This window comes from Vidua macroura, chromosome 3 (assembly GCF_024509145.1).
Source record: "Vidua macroura isolate BioBank_ID:100142 chromosome 3, ASM2450914v1, whole genome shotgun sequence".
Classification (NCBI taxonomy): domain Eukaryota; kingdom Metazoa; phylum Chordata; class Aves; order Passeriformes; family Viduidae; genus Vidua; species Vidua macroura.
In genome coordinates, this window is record NC_071573.1 from 39,264,946 (window position 1) to 39,283,380 (window position 18,435).

Here is an 18,435-nt window from a genome sequence, read left to right on the forward strand (position 1 = left end):
ATTATCCTGCTCCGGGATTCAGGAATTATCCCATGTGCGCTCCCACATGGATCAATAGGGGAATTTAATCCCAGGAGATAACGAATTCCGTCTCCTCCCAGCACTTGTTGTTGGCATTTCTCAGGGCTTCAGGGGATTTCAAGGAATTATCTGGAGATCTGGCTCCTTCCAGGTGCTTGAATTAACTCCAGTGCTCCTTGGACACCTTGGAATCTGGGAATGCACTGCCCATTCCGATTTTCCTCCCAGGTAGCTTTAGGAAGCATTTCTTGGTTTCCCCTCCAAATTGGGAAGTTTGTAGGGAAAAGTTGGACCAGGTGAGTCAATAACAATAATGCTTAAATCCATTTATACCAAAAATTATGGAAAATATTCAATTACATCAGATTGATTAATTAATTAATTAATTAATATATAAATATTGTCTGGTTTTATTCCAGTTTAATATATATCCTTATTAATATAAATTTGGGGATTACACCAGTTAAAATATAAACGGGGATGTTACCAGTTAAAACAACTGGAATTCCATTGCTTTTTTCCAGGATTTATGAATTAGTGGCTTCCACAAGCACCTGGGCATATTACTGCAAATTTCCTGCATAATGCCAGGGATTAGCAGGAATTCCTTCAGGATCCTAGCATGGATCACCATCATCCCATCCATATCCCCTGCTCATCCTCAGTATTCTCAGATTTCCCCTCTCTGGAGGGAAGAAAATCCAGGACCTATCTGGGATTTATGGGCACATTCTGGTGCTTTGGATCCCTCATTTCCCAGCAGGTAGAGAGTACCAGGGCTCAGGACCTATCCCTATAGGAGGCTGAGAACCTTGGAGCTGCTCTCCATCAGATTTTCCAGCAGATGGAACACGTTCTGCTCAGGAATCCATACCCCCTCAGGAATATCCAGCATATCAGTTTTATTAACCAGGATCCAAGGAAATTTAGGAGCCTGGCTTAATTTGGGAAAATTCATCCCACTTAAGCATTTTTCCATGTCCTGCTCAAGCTGGTTTCTGATTTATCAATGACCTATTTCCCATCTATCCCAGCTTTCACTCCATAAATCACATTCCTGGTTGGAGAAATGCTGGGTTTTTACAATTCCATTTAAAAAAACCTTCATCTCTTTCTCAGAGGCTCCATATTTTCTGTGGAATATTGAACCATCACTTCCAATAGCAGTGAGTCTGAGGATTTGCAGGATGTTCTGGAGGTTTCAGTGACCTCTGGGGCATTAATCTTTCCTACAAATAATCCTCATTCCATCCATAACTGCCTGGATTTTTTTATCCTTGCTCAGTATTCTGAATTTTTTGGGGAAGCAAGCATTGCATGGAGCAATGCATGGAGCAGCCCTTCCATTCCAGCCCTTTCCATGCAGCAGGGGAGGTTTGTGGGAGTCTTTCCTTCCCTGAGCCTGATTTTGGGAAGTGCTCCCTGAACTGCTGCCTGAAAAAACAAACACAAGGCTCCAATCCCTCTTCCCATTCCCAAGGGATCCAACCCATTCTCTCCAGCAGGTGCTGGCCCAGGCTCCAACTGGGTGGGATAATTCCAACAAGGAAAATTAGTATTTTGGGAGGTTTATTGTTAATTGTGTCCCATCCCGAGACATTCTCAAAGACTTTCAAAGACTCAAAGGCACAGGGGAAAAATCCTGGCCTCCTGGAGGAAACTTCCATGGATTTAATGAGCTCCTACGCTCTCCCCATGGCTAGTTATTTATGGGGTGGTTCCATGAAGGATTGGCTAATGGATATGGAGAAATGGCTCTGGAGGAGAGTGGGATCCCTGTGGTGCTTGGAGCTGTGTGGGAATGGGATATTGGGCTCTTTCTGTCCCGAAAAACAGGGGGTGAGGGAAAATATAGGGAGAAAGTTGCTGGTTTGTGGTGTCACTCCTGTGGCATCAGGAAAGAGAATGATTTCTTGGCAAAAATTCCTCAAAAAGCAGGACACCTGTGATGGGAATGATCCAAGGCTGAATCCCACCACAAACCTGAGGGATCCACAGGGATCATGCAAAGAACCAATGGGATAATGAAGGATGGGATCCATGCATTCACCTGAAACACAATTCAGGGTGAAAATGCTTTTATTGGGAGGTTTTCACGTGGCAAGAAAAGCAGGCTCACAGTTCAGACTGAGGATATTGTGGAAACCTCATCCTCCAAGACCGTTTTAAAGCAATTCCAGAGGAATAAGCAGCAGCAGCATCCGAGAGGGCTCTGCCAGGCCCTAGCTGGGTGCAAAGGTTTTGAAATGGAAACAACTCAGAAATTCCTAAAATATTCCCAAAAAAATAGACATTTTCGCTTTTCCCCCAGCTCTGGTCTTGATTTTCCAGGCTGGAGGAGGAATGTTGTTGAATTTAATGGAAAGTGATAGTGGGACTCTCTGGAAGTGGCCATAAAAGATAACAGATTTTGTTTTAAAGGCAGATAAAAGTAACAGGCCCATGTTCCTTGGAACAGGAATTTCCTTGGATACCAATAAAAACGTTGGTTTTGAAGCATTTCCTGAGGAATGGCTCTAACCCCGAATGATCCTGGTTATTTGCTGAAGAAAATGGGTTTTATCCCGAACAATAAACCTGTGGAGATTTATTAACCTGGAAAGCACATTCCAGCCTCCAATCCACTCCCAGCCCTTGGAATTAATACTGTGGATAGAGTGAAAAATCTCTCTCCTGCTCCAGAGCCATTCCCTGCAGAATGTCTCCCATAAAAGAGTTCCTTGAGCAGCCCCTGAGCTGGATTTTCCCGGTCTTTGCCTGGGTCCTTCATTCCCAAAGCCTGGGCTCTGTTTTAATGGGAATATTTCCTCTGGATTGCATTACTCTGGCACTATTCCCTGCAGGAGTAACAGGAAAAAGACTTGGAATAGGAGAATTTAAAACAACCCATTGGCGCTGTCAAGGAGATCCCGGCCCCCGGGAATTCCATGGAAAAATCAATGGGAGAGAGCAAAGGGAAGAGTTAAGGCATCTCCTTTCTCCAGTAATGAAAGCTCAGGGAATCCCCCAAAATATTCCAGCCTCACCTGCCCTGGGATGTTTGGAATGGAAGTGAGAAAAAGCACAGGTTACCCCCAAAATATTCCAGCCTCAGCTGCTCTGGGATGCTTGGAATGTGAGCGGGAGGGTTAACAGAGGAATTGGGGTTTTGGATAAATCAGCACATTTTGCTCCTAAAAACACCTGGATGTGGAACAGGAGCCGGGGCAGGCCCAGCCCTGGGTTTTGTAAAGCTTGGCCCAAGTGTGCAGCCCAGCCTAACAGCAGAACAAGTAATTAGTGTTCATAATCAGTTTGTAAAGCTCAAGCAACTCCAGAGTGCCGGGCACTCCAGGAAAAAAGGTAATTTTCTCCTTCGGGATGCATGTGAATGCCAGGGGAACATCTGCACCCAATCTAGGCTCTGCTCAAACCCCAATTATTGTTGTGGTTATGGGCAATTCACTTAAAAGCCGATCCCGTTCCAGTCCCATGTTACTCAGGATGAAATGTTTGCTGTTCCTTTAACTCTTTTTAGGGTTGGGTTTTTTTGAAGTTAAAATTGCACATTCAGGGTACTCCTATCCCACAGCTGCTTCCCTGTTCCCTGCAACATCAGAGTTTTGTTTGGGAATCTTTATGCTTACTCAATCCTTCCAACCCCAAAAGCAACCCCACTCGTTCCTTGAAATGGAGAGGGATCCATGGTGTTTGGAAAACAATCGGATTCCTGACAGCTTTTCCATAATGTTGGTGTTTTGTTATTGCTTGGGAGAGGGGAGGGAATTTAATCCCGGAGCAAGATGGAGTTTGACATCTCTGGCTCTGGAAGCTCTTTTTGGCATGGATTTTTTCATGGAGGTGATTCCCAGAGTGGATAGAGCCAGGTAGCCCCGCCTCATCCAAGGTGGAATGAAGGAAAGGGAATGTTTACGAGGCAGGGAAGTTCCTGGAGGTGCAAAACTCCTTGGAAGGGTCTTGGGATCAACCCAGCAGGTGAAATGCAGGGAATTTTGATCATCCTTCCATGGACTCCCTCAGTGGTTTCTCACATCCCCCTTCAGCCTTGCTCGAGGTCTCCAGGCCCTCCTGGAAGGATAGATTTCATTCCAGATCCAAGCTGGGAATACCTTATGGATGTACTTCCAAACCCCACTGACAGAGGACCCTTTGCTGCCAATTCCGGGTGGGGTGTTGGCTTTGAGGGACGTGGCTTTGGAATTCACTGGCTGCCTCCAAAAGCAACCAAGTTCCTGCCAGAGGGAATTTTATTCTCCCTTTCCAGCAGATTTCCAGCACTCTACTGGGTTGGTTTTTTTTCTTCTCGGCACATTTCATCCCTTTCCCCAATCCTCTGGTTCTCCAGGAGAGGCTTTGGAGTGGCCTCATCTGTAACCTGACCTTGCCTCCCGTCACATTTGCATCACCAGCTCCAGGGGCTGCACCTGGATGCTGACAACAATTCCCGACCTTAAAATATGGCTCTGGCGATCCAAGGAAGCCAAAAGATGAATTCCCTGCTGGCTCTGGAGTGTTCCTGCAGGAAAAATTTTGGGCAGCCAGTATTTTCCAACGCTGCCTGGTTTATTCCCACTTTATCCCATGGGAGCACCAAGCAGCCCAAGGCATGTGGCTCCATCTCCACGAGCCTCCTGTCTCCTCCTAGGATCAGGAAAATCTTTGGCAAACTGTGCTCCTCACTATCCCACAGGGCATGGATACTTTGGGACCTTGGGTCTTTGACTTCCCAGGAATTTTTCATGGATTCATGAGGCTTGGCAGCTCTGGGATCAGCTCCAAGTCCCTTCCTGGCAAAGGGGGGTGTTCCATCCCAGCTCCTCTTCCTTGCTCCTTCTGCTGGCATCCACGAGGTTGGGACCGACGGAGGCTCCAGACAGCCCCAAAATGAAAAACGTAAATATGGAAGATTAAAACCAGACCTCCTCCAGAGAGGAACTTTGACATCGCCACAAATCCAAAGAAGAAAGGGAAAACTCTGGCACAGAAATCCCGCATTACATCATTTTCTGGGATCGCGGTGCCAAAACTGCGTTATCTCTGGGAGTGAAAGCTTCGCTGGTCCTTGCCAGGTTCATATAACTTTGGGATTAAAAGCACTTTCATATTTCTGCTGCAGGAGAAGGGATGGCAAGGAGGAGGCAGGTTTTCCCCATGGGAATGATTAAATTCCTATCAGCAATAACAAGGAAGAAAAGATTTGTCAGCCCTGTCATTGATCTCCCTTCCCAATTCCTCCAAAACCCATTGGAAGCTTCTGCAAGGAGCCCCAAACCCACAGAGCTGCTTGGTGGTAGAGTGAAACTATTATTAGGGTTCAGGGAATTTTTTCCTGCCATTGATCATCCCCAGTTTTCTACAAATTATGGAGAGTTCTGTCAAAACTCTGCCCAGGGCTGCACTCCTGCAGCCATTTGATCCCAGGGAATGTCTGATCCCACACATCCCAGACTGATACTGGATGCTTCCCCTCACAACTTTCCCATTCCAAACCTCTCCCAGCAGCTTCAGGGAATAAAAGCCCCTTCTCCAGCCTCTCACTGGGAAATGAGGTGGGATTTTCCTGGGCCATGGGCTGGAAGCAGCAGAAAACTTTTGGGGAAGGTTTCCAGAGGTAAAAACCTGCTGGATTCCCCAAAAATGAAAAACTCCCTATTAAGGGGGAATGTTATGAAGTGCCTGAGGGAGCTGGGAATCAAATTCCTGTTTCCAAGTGCAACTTAATGAGTTATGGGCAGGTTTATAACCCTGCAAATAAGGAGGGGATTTGCAGCTTCTCCAGAGAGCTGGGCACGGATTTTTCCAAGTTCCTGCACAAGGAGGAGGATTTACCTCCAAAGAACCCAAAGGATTTGCACCAATCTGACTTCGGGAATTTTAGATCAATTCTTTTCCAGCCTGGGCCTGGTCTTTGGTATCTTGGGATCATCCACAGGATGATGAGCCTGGATCTTCCCTGGGCCATCCCTGATCTCCAAGGGGATCCCCTCCAGCCCCTTCCAGCTTCTCCAGCCACAACCTGGAGCAAGGAGCACTGGAAACCCAGGAAAGCAGATCCTGTGGTGGTGCCAAACTTCTCTAAGCCCCACTCTCCCAACCTGTTCCTACAGCAGAGGGATGGGTTTAAATCCTTAGGATTCCAAACACACCAGGAAAGAAATCAATCTGGGGTCCACATGCAAGTCTCCAGTAGCATTCCCCATCCTGCTCTGTGCTCTCCAAAGGGTGCTAAAGATATATGGAGCAGGTAGAGCTGGTAGAAACAGTTCCAATCTCCTTTTTTTTCAGACTGTAAACCCCATTCCATCCGATTTGCTGTATTCCGAGGGATGGGATCAATTTTGACAGGACCATGGCTGCAGAAGTGTCAGAGTTGATTGTTTCCACCCCCTTGCTTTGTTCCCATCAGTTCCAAAAGTTCTGTTCCCACCAAGTCCAATTTTCCCTAGATTCTGTCAGGCTGCCTGGTTTGTGGCCAGGCAGAGCAGCACCTCACCCTGCCTGAAAACCTGATTTTATTTTATTTATCTGGGGGATTTTTGGGGGTGGGAGGGTCTCCACTCCCAAGATTTTTCCATGAGCTGAGGTGTAGAGTGCAGGCACTTAATTCTCCTAGGGATTTTCCCCATGCTTCCATGGGAATACAAGTCCCGAAGGTGTTTTCCCACCCAGCAGATCTCCTCCTTTATCCCTTCTCCCTGGGCACTCCAAGCCACAATATCCTGGACCTTCCTAACAGGTGCCAGCCAGTTTAGGGCCTCTGGGTTGGGGTTTTTGGTGGCTCTGCCTGCCTCAGGAATTCTGCTGGGCACAGGGAAATATTTTGAGGATGTTTGAGGAGAAAATCCATTCTCCACAGGAAATCATGAAAATGGCATTTTTAATCACAGCCAGGGAGTGCCCAGGAATGGCCACCTTTGCCCTGTGGCTGTGGGGGATGCTCAGCATCCAGTTGGTTTTCCAGGGTTTTGGCAGGTCCATGGCAGTCTCGGAAGGGAATAACTCATGTGCTTATGCACCATCCCCACAGGACAAGAATGGAAAGGATCTGACTCCAGCCTTGCTCATCCCAGAGCCCCCAGTCCCATATCCACAGAGATATCCCTGCCTAGAGGGATAGAGAAATGAGGAGTCACATCTCAGCAGGACCAGAATGGAAAGGATCTGACTCCAGAACCGGTGCCTTGCTCAACCCACAGCCACAGTCCCATATCCAGAGGGATATCCCTGCCTGGAATGCAGAGATGAGGAGCCCCAGTGGATGCTGAGAACTGGCACACAGGAAACACCACACTTTAATGGTTTTACTGTCCCTCATCATTCCCAAAGCTGCTCTTCCACGTGCTGGAATGCGGCTTTTAATGGATAAACCTGGCAGGGGACGGGCCAGGGCCACTCCTCCTCTGGTTCAGGTGACTCCTCCATTCTCACATCCCTAAAATCCACTCAGCCACAGTCGGGCTGCAGATCCTGCCCTAGGACTGTACTCTCACCTCCTTGAATTTCCCAACTTCCCTCCCTGCCGAGCTCTGCAGTGGGAATCAAAGCCTGGCTTTAGCAGAGGCAGAACTAAATTTTGCCACGCCGAGGTTAGAGACAAAATCGTGTCCCAGGGTGGGCTGCGTTTGGCATCTCTCGGCTCCCTCCCTCCCTCCCTCCCTCCCACCAAGACACCCTCTCCGCAGAAATCCCGGCGTGTTTTCTTCTGCCAGGATATTCCCTCCCTGCCCCGCTGCAGGACCTGCCACTTCCCACACAATTGTGGGATCAACGCCAGCGGCAGCAGCTGGAGGAACCAGGGAATGCGAAACCCCATCCTGAACGCATCCCAGCTGCCCGGGAGCGATAGGACACGGGGACAGTCCCCTGGGAGTAGGCAGCCCGCCGGGGCCAGGTGATGTAGCGGGGGCGTGGCCAGGAGTCCCGGGATGCGGGAGAATCCCGGGAGGAAGCTCAGGGAGCGATTCCAAGGGATCCCACTGAGTCCTCCCGCTCCCAGAGAGCTTCTCTGGAGAAGGGACGGTGCTCACCCTGAGGGAGGGAGGTCACTGCAGTGTGCCCACGGTTGTCACTTTTTATTATGGTTCCTTATTATAGAAATATCCCATAAAACGTCTTGGCACTTTTGGTCCATTTCCATCCTGGGGCAGAGGCACTGAAAAGGGGCTGGAGAAAGGGCTCCAGCACGGATGCTCCTTGGGAGAGCCGGGAATTGCTCCCGTGGGCTGGGACAGAGCCGGGAATGCTGCCGGCAGTGCCTGGGGACGGAGGGAATCACGGCATCCAACAGTCCTCAGGAATATGGGGAAGGAGAAGGAAAAACTGAAAGCAAGGGGGAGAAAATACAATACAATACAATACAATACAATACAATACAATACAATGCAATAAAGAAGGAAGGCTGAGTCTCTTCTGTCATGCCTTTCCGATCCAATGGAGGCTAAGTGTTCCTCCGGGAATGTCTTGCCGCGGATTTGCCGAGGCAGAAAGTCACCTGTCACCGCCCAGGCTGTCCCCTTGTCCTCACTCCGGGCTTCAGTCCCGGGCTGCAGGAGCTGATTCCAAGATTCCAAGAGTCCCTGGGCAGCTGCTCGGCGGCTCTAGGACGAGGAGGTCGGGATGGAGATTCCATGGATGGCACTCAGGGGCTCTGGAGCTTTCCCCACGGGGCTGGGGGGTTTTCTGTCCACCCCTGCAGGAAGGGGGAGAGGGAAAAGGACAGACTAAGCAGGGGATGGAGGACTCCGAGCACGGGGAGACACCCCAAAAACCGCCTCCAGAGCCGCTCGGGGTCCCCCCAACAACGAATGTGACCCCCCCCCACCAGTGACAGGGACAACGCTGGTGGCACTGGCAGGGAAGTGGGATGACCTGGCAAGGTGGCCCCAACCAGTCCCAGCCACGCACAAAACACATCCCTAAAAATTCCTAAAATTTGGGGTGTCCTGGGAGGGGACTGTGCTGGGGAGGGGAAGGGGACAGGACCTTGCCATCATTCCAGATGTGATGAAATTCCTGCTGAGCTCCATCCTACACCAGGTCAGCCCTCGGGAATTCTGCTTTCGGGGACCGGGATATTTATCCCGGGGCTGCTGGAGGCACTGGGATAAGCAGGGAGGGTTTTCGGGGGAAGTCCAGGAAACTGGGAAAGGGCTGAAATTGCCTGGCTGGGTTTTCCTTCCATCTTTCCAGGCCTTTCCCATTTTTCGCACTCACTACAGGTACCCCCAGTCCACCCTACCCTTCCTCCTCCAGCTCGTTTGTCGGATAATCCAACATTTTCCTCGTCCCAGGCAAGTGGCAGAATCAGAAAACCGAACCAAAGGGAAAAATGGGAAAATTTTAAAATTTTAAAAACTTTAAAGAGAAAAATAAAAATCAATTTAAAAAACACACGCAATGAAACCCCATCAATAAATCCAAAACCTACAAAGGTTCAGAGAAAGTCTGGGGACAAAACAGCTTAAAAATTGGGAAATCAGAGAATTCAGGCTCCAAAAAATTTTAAATACCTCAAAAATATGTTAAATATGCAAAAGTGCCTGTGGTCGTTTTATATCCTTATTTTTTTTCTTCTCATTTTTTTCCATTCCTTTTAGTTCCTTCTCTCCCTTTCATTTATCTTCCTTTTTTTTTTTTTTTTTTAATCTTTGAATAATCGGTTTGAACTATTTATTTTCACCCTCAATCACTCCTCCTGGGCACAGCTGAGGTTACAACTCGCAGCAGGTTAGAAACGGTAAAATAATTTAAAAACAAACAAATAAAAAACTCCAATCAAACAAATAAGCAAAAAAAAACCAAACAGAAAACAACCAAACAAAAATTTTAAACCCCAGGGAAAAAAACCCACCATAAAAAGAGGACGAATAAATAGAGAATCAATTGCAAATTAATTAAAATAATAGAAAGTCAAATAATGTGGGGGAAATGACAAAAATGTCTAAGGGGATTTTATAGCCAGGGCGGAAAAATCGGGATTTTTAAAACGAGAGAATCGAGCTCTATTAATGAGGTGAAATAATTAGCGGGAGATAAAAGCAATGCCCCCTCGGACAGCCTGAAATTGTTCCCGTGGGATTCCCGGCAGAGCGTTCGGAGGGAAATAATTCATTAATAACGCCATGAACCAATTAAATAAAATAACAGTTAACTATGAGAACTAATAACTATCAACAAATAGTTAAATCATTGCTGTCAGTTAATAATTACTAGGTAATTACTAGGAATTAATGCTTCCCTGTCAAGGCTTCTGCTTTTCCAGAAAGGCTTCCGGTTCTTGGAATCGGTGTCAGTTTGGGGGAATACGGGGAAAGGCTCCTGCTCTGTCTCGCCACACTCCCACATTCCCGGGGACATGAGCAGCCCGGGAATCTTCCCCATTCCCTGGCGGTTCCCAGCGAGTGAGGAGGGAAATTCCAATGTAGAACCGGTACGTGGCGGGGATCCACGGAATACCGGGGTCGGGAATGGGGTGGATCATTCAAATCCTCAGCGGGACGGCCCCTCCTGAGGCTGGGGGTACCTCCCGGCCCTGTCCCCGCGCTGTCCCCGCTCACCTTCATTGCTGGCCTGCTTGAAGGCCATGGCCAAGTCGTCGCCGGCGACGGTCACGCCGTGGCCGTGGTGACCCAGGGAGGTCCCCTGCGGCTGCCAGGGGGGGCCTGGGGCGATGTAGGCGCCGGGGGAGCCGCCGTAGACGCCAGGCTGGCTGGAGGGAGGGTAAGCGCAGGCCGGCAGGAAGGTGCCCATGGAGGAGAGCCCCGCGCCGGGCTGGGGGCAGGAACGGGGACAGAAGGGGACAGGGGCTCAGAACAGCCCGCCCACCGCGGGGCATCCCGCTTGGGGGCGGACGGGGCTCCCTGTCCTCTCTTTCCATCTCCCCGGCCCCTCCCTGATCTCCCCGCCTTGTCCTCCCCTGCCCCATTACAGCCCCATTCCTGCCACGCTTCCCTGTCCCCTCCTGCCCCCAGCCCTCACCTGCGGGTATTTGATGTCGCCGTCCACGGCAGCCTTGTCCAGCCCGTTGACCATCTGGCCCGGCCCGGGAAAGCCGCTTCTGTTCACGCTGGGCCACTCCTCCATTTTGGGGGGGTACGCTGCCCCCTCGGTGCCAGCCAGAGCCCCTGGGGAAAAAACCGTTAGCCTCGAACCCCTCGGGTCGGGCCCGAGCAGCTTTTGCGGGGAAACAGAGGAAATTCCCGCTTTTCTAAATGCCTGGTTGTGTAAACCCAGGGACTGGGGGCACAAGATTCCGCGTTTCCTCCAGCATTCTGATATCTGTGATCAGAACAGCGGGGAGAGGCTGCGGTGTCCCCCCCAAAACCCGCTCGCCGTCTCCCCCCTCCCTCTCCCAATTCCCAATCCCGGGATAAATTAGGGGCCCAAATTTCTCTCCTGACGAAGGGGATTTGGAGAAGTTACATCGGAATTTTAAGGATAAATGATTGCGCGGGGCGAAACGCATGCGGTTGATTTACTTGGGCTTTTGGAAGGATAAAAGGACCCGTACCCCCCTGCCACGGCCCGCATGTCCCCCCTTGGAGCCGGCGGGACTCGGCCTTGGCGCTGCCGGCGCTCCCGGAGCCCCAAAATTCCCAGATTCCTCGGAAGAATCCAGGAGGCCGGATCCGAGTTGCCTTCTCTTCCCTTTCCTCCCTGATTTTTCCTCTCCTCTTATTTTTCCCTCCTTTTCACTTTTTTTTTTAATCCCCCTTTGCGGAGCGAAATTCAGGGCTCCGAATTTGCGGTCGGCAATCTATCATCCCTAGGAAAATATTTTCCACATTTTTCATAAAAAGTTCAAGATGTGGCTGAGCCGAGACCGCATCTGGCCCCGCCGCCCCGACAGGCTGGTGGAGCGGGGGGAGGCCCTTGGGAGAAAAAAAGGGGAAAAATAGTGGGGGGGGGGGGGGGAAGGAAAATATACGAAATAAACAAAAAAATTTGGAACAAACAGCAAAAAACGAAAGAAACAACAACAAAAGCTCGAAATAAAATAAGAAGCTGAAACTAATAAAAAAGAAGGAAAGACGCAAAAAGGCACGAAATGAGCAAAGAGGCACGAACCAAATAAAAAGTCGAAACAAGCAAAAAAATCCCCGAACGAGCCAAAAGGCACGAAACAAACAAAACCCCCGAAACAAATAAAAAACCCGAAACCAACAAAACCCTCGAAACAAACAAACAAGAAAAAAAACCCCAACCGAACAAAAAACCGCCAACGCAAAGAGACAAAAAAACCCGAAACCGACAAAATAATCGGCTAAAAAAATACCTAAAAAAGGACGAGACGGGTGAGGGGAAGCAGAATTGCCGGTACCCACCCGCCTGCTGCACGAAGGTGCGGATGCCCAGGATGTTGGTGACCGAGTGCGCCGAGGACCACGAGCGGGGCAGCGCCACGGGGGGGGGGGCGGCTTTGGCGGGCGGCGGCGCCGCGGGGCCCGGGTACGGGTACTGGTAGATGTGGGCGCAGGGCAGCGCGGCCGGGGGCGGCCCGGCGGGGGCCAGCGGGCCGATCTTGTTGCGCAGGATGCGGCTGATGGAGCTGACCGAGGGCACGTTGTATTTGTCGCACACGCCGTCGGCCAGCAGGCGGTCGCGGATCTCCCAGGCGAAGATGCCGGGGTCACCCTGCTTGTAGTCGCGGATGTGCTTGACCACGGCCGGCGTGGTGACCCGCGGCTTGCTGCCGCCGATGGCCCCGGGCAGGATGGAGCCCGTCTCGTGGTAGCGGGCCAGGATCTTGCTGACGCAGCCGTGCGACACGCGGAGCTGGCGGCTGATGTCGCAGGGCCGGATGCCGAGCTGCGCCAGCTCCACGATTCGCAGGCGGATGGCGTTGGGCAGCGGGCGCCCGTTCACGAACACGCCGCCCAGCTGGTTCACCTCGCCGTACGTGTGCTCTGCGGGGCGGGATGGCACGGCATGGCACGGCATGGCACGGATCGGGATGGCACGGGAGCGGTCGTGATGCCCGCGGGCTGCCTCCGCAGCGAGCAGGCGCGGGATGGGGATGGAGCTGCAGCGGGAAGGGGAGAGGGAAAAGAGGGGAGAAAGGGAAAGGGGAAGCGAGAAAGGGAGGGGGGAAAGGAGCAAAAAAAGGGAAGAAAGGAAAAGGAAGGGAAGAAAAGGAAAGGAAAAGAGGGAAAAGGAAGAAAACATGCAAGGAAAAAAGAAGAGGGGAAAAAAGGAAAAGGAAAAAAGGAAGAGGGGGGAAAGGAAGGGAAAAAAGGAAAGGGAGGAAAAATGGAAAAAGGAAAAGCAAAACGAGAACGAGAGGGGAAGAGAGAGAGAGAGGAAAAAGCCCAAGGTAAGGGGAAAGAGAGAAAGGAGAAATACAGACAGAAAAAAGTGAGATAAAAGTGACAGTAAAAAAAGAAGGGGAAGGAAAGACAGGGAAAGAATGAGAGAAAAAGAAATGTCAGGAACGACGAGGGGGGGAAAAAAGGACACAAAAAAGGAGAGCGGGACAAAAGGAGAGAAGGCAAAAGAACGAGAATGGGAGAAGGAGTCGCAAGGAGGGAGTGGAACGAAAGCGAAGGGAGGCGCGGGGAGGACGCAGCAGCCCGGAGCCCTCCCGGCTGGGCACGGTACCCCGGGATCCCCAGCCGCCTCCTGCCCTTTCCCGGTGCCCAGGTCCGCCAGGAGCCCGTCCCGGACGCGTCCCGGAGACCGTCCGGGGCCGGCCGCACTCACCCATGGCCCGGCGCGGGGAGGGGGCAGCGCCAGGCGGCCGCTCCGCGGCCGCGGCATACAGAGCCCGGGGGCGGCCGGGCCGGGGGGTCCTGGTGGCGCCGTGAGCAAGCCCCGCTCGCGGGGATCCCCCCCCCGCTCCTCGGGATCAATTTGACGCGGGAATCACGTCAATCGCGGCCGTCACGGCGGCAGCGCCGCCGCCCATTGGCTCCCACCCGCTCCTAAATGGCCGCGGCCAGTGGGGCCGGGGGAGCCGCCCCCTCTGCCCACCCCCTCGGGGCCCCGCTACCGCCGGGGACCCCCTCCGAGCGCCCCCGAGCTGCGGGAGGGCACGGCAGGGTCACCGCGGGGGTCTCATTGCCCCCGAGCTGCGGGTCCCCTGCTCCCTCCCCGACTGGTTCCCACGCGGGACAGGGACACGCACCTGCCCCGCCTCGGGCTCCGACGGGCCCCGTGGGTGGGGGCATCGCCGGGGGCTGTGGGACGGGACAGGACGGGACGGGCGCGCTTTCGGGAGACACGAAGCCCTGCTCGGGGGGGCTCCCCGGCGGACGCGCTGCTGCCCAGCCGCCGGCGGCGAAATCCGCCTGTTTCAGCCCCAGAAAAACCCTCCCGGGGGCAAATCCGCCAAACGCAGCTGGGGCGAGCGGCCGCGGGATTCCCGGGGATTTTTATCCCCTCTCACGGAGAGCTCGGTAGCAAGACCGTGAGTGTTTCCCGCAAAAGACTGAAAGGGTGAGGATCTCGGGGGAGAAGCAGCGTGTGGAAAAGTGGCCCCTTGGGGGGTTGTAAAGCGGGGGCCTCGGGCAGGGCCAACGCCCGTCACCCCCATGTCCGCGAGCCCTGGGCCGAGCTGTGGCTGAATCCAACCGGGGCCCCAGCGCTGGAAGAAGCCCCGGGAAAGGGAGCGGATCGATTAACCGGGAGCCTTGCCTCGCCCAGGGGCAAGGGTCCCGCGGGTGCTTCTCACCCCCGGTGGCAGCCACGATGCGATGAGTTCGCCGTGTGCTCGCCCCGGGGAGCGGCTGCCGTAGCCCCCGGGGAGGCGGCGATCGAAAAGCGGCCGGGCAAGACAGGTGCGGTTCTCACGGCCCTGCGGATCCCTGGGGATGGGTTTTTTGGGAGGTCTGGGCGTCCCCTGGCGCCGGCGGAGGAGCTTTTTCCCCCTGCAGCCCGTGCACGGAGGAGGCGAGGCGCTGGAGCATCCCCTGCTCCCTGGGGATGAGGCTTTTCCAAGGAAAAGATGCCGGCAGGAAAAGATCCCTCAACTGCTCCCTGCACGCCACCTGCGTCCCCGGAACCCCGCCGGGTTCCCGGAGACATCACCGGGATCCAGTCCCTGCAGGAATGTGCGCCTGGATATAGCAGGGATGGAAAGGGATCTGAAGGAAACGGGAAGGGAAAGAAGGAAAGGAATAATAGAAAGGAAACGAAGGAAAAGAAGTAGAAGATGGAGGGAAATCAACACGAAAATAAAACGAAGAAGAAAAAAAAAAAAGAAGGGAAGAGAGGTAGATGATGAAGGAAAGTTAAGCGGGGGAAGTTAAAAGAAAAGGAAGGGAAAACAAAAGCAAAAAGAAATTAGTTTTTAAAATTAGGATAAAAAAAACTAAGGAAAAATAAGGGAAAACAGAAAATTATTAAAAGGAAAGGGAAAAGAAAGAGAGGGAAAGAAAGAAAAGGAAAGGGGCAGCTGCTCAGGTGAGATGTGGCAGGAAAATCCCAGTTAATTTGCTCCCTGTCCAGCTCCCTGTGGAGCTCCAAGAGCAGCATCAGACCTCCAAACCTGCTCTCTCCTGGCCATTCCCTGCCCTGGCCTGGTCACGATGGTTTCGATCTGCTCTGGCTCCTCTTTCCCTTCTGCAGCTCCTCTTTCCCCGCTTGAACATGATCCAGCACGAAAAAAATATTTTAAAACCCCTAATTTTCCCTGTTTTTGCCAAAGCTGCTGGGATTTTTGTGGGTATTTTTATGCCGGGCTGAGCCTCAGGTGACGGAGGCGCGATTTTGCGTCATTAATTTTGCTGAATAAAAATCCAGAGGAGCAGGGAGCTCTGGAAGCTTTTTTTTCTTTTTTTTTTTTTTTTTTCTTTTTTTTATAGAAATATCAGGATTACTGAATGGAAATATCAAGGATATTAGATAGGAATGCCAAGGATGTTCTTCTGCTGCAGCAGCTGGAGATGACAATAAAGGTAGGGGGTCCTGGGTGTTTCACCAGTATTTATTCCAGAATATTTATTACAAAATAATATAATTAATATTATACTGTAATAGATAATGCTGTTAAATTATTATACAATAACAGTAATATATTCTATTGTTGTGTTGTTGTCTAATACTGCCATCCTGTGCTACATTATTTTATTATTGTTAATTCATTACTGATTCAGGAACGCTGGGGCTCTTACAGGATTTTATGGAGCTCCTTTTCCATCAGGATCAAACCAAACTGGAAAATCCTGCGGGATCAGACACTCTGAAATTCCCCAGTAAGTTCTGGGTACCTCAGCCTGTGCTTTGTGTGTCAGAGACATCACAAAATTCCAACAGGATTTTTTTCTCCAGTCTTTTGCCCAATTGCAGGGAGTTGGAGGATCCCAAAAAATCTTCCTGGTCGCTGAAGAAGAGCGTTTGAGAGCTCAGAAAATAAAATCCTTCTCCAGAGCTTCCCTCTGAGCATCTCTATCAGGTCTGTTAAGGCCACAGGTTCAATAATAAACAATAATATTTGTCAAAAGTGATTTTCTTCCGTAAAATCCCTCCCTGCCAGAGGCTCCTTAAATGCACCCGGATTAAAACCACACCAAACCCCCCAGGAGTTTTTCCGTTTGAATTTTTTTCCCCTAAAAAACCCTCGGTGGTCTGTGATCGGGGATTCTCAACGTGAAAACGAGAGCGGGATCCTAGATCCTTTAAATAAAAAATTGCTGATGGGAAAGGTTGCTGGTCCGAGGGCAACAACGCTCCGAGGGAGTGTTGAAAATCCGCAAAGAATCGCATAGGTCCATCCTGCCTTTCTCTTTATCTGGATTTTCTCCTCTTGTTCTGCCCCGGAATCATTTCAGTGGCTTTGGAATCTCATTTCATACCCTGAGTGGAGCATGGGGATGTGCAGCGCCAGCCGCATCCCACAGCTCTGGATGTGCCCGGTGCCAGGGATCATCTTTCCTTCCCAGGGGTTGATATTTAAAAACACCAAGAATTTTGGGAAGAATCCCAGTTAACAGCGAAGTCTGGGGCCAGAAGGAGAAGGAGATTGAAGGCTGTTCCTTGCAAATCCTGGACGGCACATCTGGGAACCGCGTGCGAGGAGGGGCCGGCTGGCAGTAGCAGCCGCCGCCTCTGGAAAGGACTTGGGGAGCCGGGATCCCGCACGGAATATGGAGAAAGGACAGAGCCGGGCTCCTTCCTCTCCCTCCCGGCATTCCCGGGAAAACCGGCACCCCTCTGCTGGAAGTTCATCCAGGGGAGCTGGGAACCCACAGCACTCGTGCCTCTGGAGGGAGCAGGAGGTGCCGTGAGACTCGAACAGCTCTTCCCTACAGGAAGCCCTCGTCTCCTCAGATCCCCTGGAATCATGGAATCATGAAATCATTGAGGTTACAAAAGCCCCCCAAGGCCATGTAGCCCAGGTGTCTCACTCTCCCTGGGGAATATTCCCTGGCTCCTCCAGTGCTCTGAAAGAGAAACAAAACTCTCTCCCAATACTTTCCTTTGGATTGATGTCCTGCTTAAGGCTGAGCCCACATAGAAACCTTGGCTGGGTGTAAATCCAGGCAGGATCAGCTCCTGAGCCCCGGCTGGCTCTGCAAACAAACCCCACATGTGCTGGGGCCGAGGGGCTGCTAAAGCCATTCCCGTTGTTTTCCTACTGGGATGGATCCCTTCTCCCGGCCACCACAGAGTGGGAAGGCCGCGGGCTTGGCAAGGAGAGGTATGTTGACTTGTGCTGCTGAAAAAACACCTCGGGGAGGCTGGAATAGCACTGGGGGCTTGCTGGGCTTGGCATAGGGCATCCAGAGAGCTGGGGAGAGCAGGGATTCTCTCCTCCTTGCAGAGAGTTAGGAGCAGATTCGATAGGATTTGATAATGCTTAAGTCATAATAAGTCATAATGCTTAAGATCCTGGTGCAGGATCTTCTCATCCTGAGAGGCTCTTGTAGGAAAGAGGGTGAAGTGTACATGAGGGTGGCCTGAAAAGTGGGATAAATTATCAATTGATTTCCCGAGGGATGGCTCTGAACCTGCCGGGCTGCTCAGCCAGAAAAGGGGGGAGAAAAAACTCGGTTGGTTTTCCTCAAGGTCCTTTCGCTTTGATGGTGGAGGTGAATATTAAACAACATTTAATAGTGCTGAATGTGATAGTACTGAATTTATAAACACTGAATTTGATAGTCCTGGATTTTCCAATGTCCCCTCTGCAGCTCTTCCTGCTGGTGCCACACTCCAGAGCCTCTTGCGAGGGCACCAAGCCAGGGCTGTGCCCAGGGTGCCATTCTGGCCATCCCAAAGCTCCTTGGTGCAGCTTCAGAGGATTTTCCAAGGATTTGGAGCCATTTGGAGGCAGGTAAACTATTTTCAGGGCTCATTTCCCAGCAGAACCTCATCTCAGTGTGAAAATGCAGGGCCAGAGCTAAATGAGCAGCACTTACAGAACGTTACAACAATTATAAAGGCTCGGAATAATCACAGCAAAACTCTGTTTATTTCTCC

The 18,435-nt window shown here is 51.5% G+C and overlaps 1 protein-coding gene and 1 long non-coding RNA gene across 4 annotated transcripts; one reads left to right on the plus strand and one right to left on the minus strand.

Annotated features, from left to right (window-relative positions):
- Positions 1 to 8,082: 8,082 nt before the first annotated feature.
- On the minus strand, positions 8,083 to 13,825 carry PAX1 (paired box 1). 3 transcript variants are annotated; one of them, XR_008436238.1, is made up of 5 exons: positions 12,345 to 13,035; positions 10,999 to 11,144; positions 10,578 to 10,791; positions 8,513 to 8,710; positions 8,083 to 8,340 (listed from the first exon to the last, which is right to left on the minus strand). XR_008436238.1 is itself a non-coding variant. In XM_053973436.1 (5 exons), exons 1-5 carry the CDS (start codon positions 13,721 to 13,723, stop codon positions 8,619 to 8,621), a joined length of 1,038 nt encoding a protein of 345 aa, XP_053829411.1. In that variant the 5' UTR covers positions 13,724 to 13,825; the 3' UTR covers positions 8,083 to 8,618. The 3 variants fall into 3 exon arrangements, 2 of the variants coding, with proteins under 2 accessions (XP_053829411.1, XP_053829410.1); XM_053973436.1 differs by adding an exon at positions 13,720 to 13,825 and having other exon boundaries at positions 8,083 to 8,710; positions 12,345 to 12,926; XM_053973435.1 differs by having other exon boundaries at positions 8,083 to 8,710.
- LOC128805013 (uncharacterized) lies at positions 12,848 to 16,708 on the plus strand. The gene is made up of 4 exons (XR_008436239.1): positions 12,848 to 12,915; positions 15,822 to 15,914; positions 16,113 to 16,211; positions 16,306 to 16,708. It is a non-coding gene; the product is annotated as an uncharacterized LOC128805013 (long non-coding RNA).
- Positions 16,709 to 18,435: the final 1,727 nt, after the last annotated feature.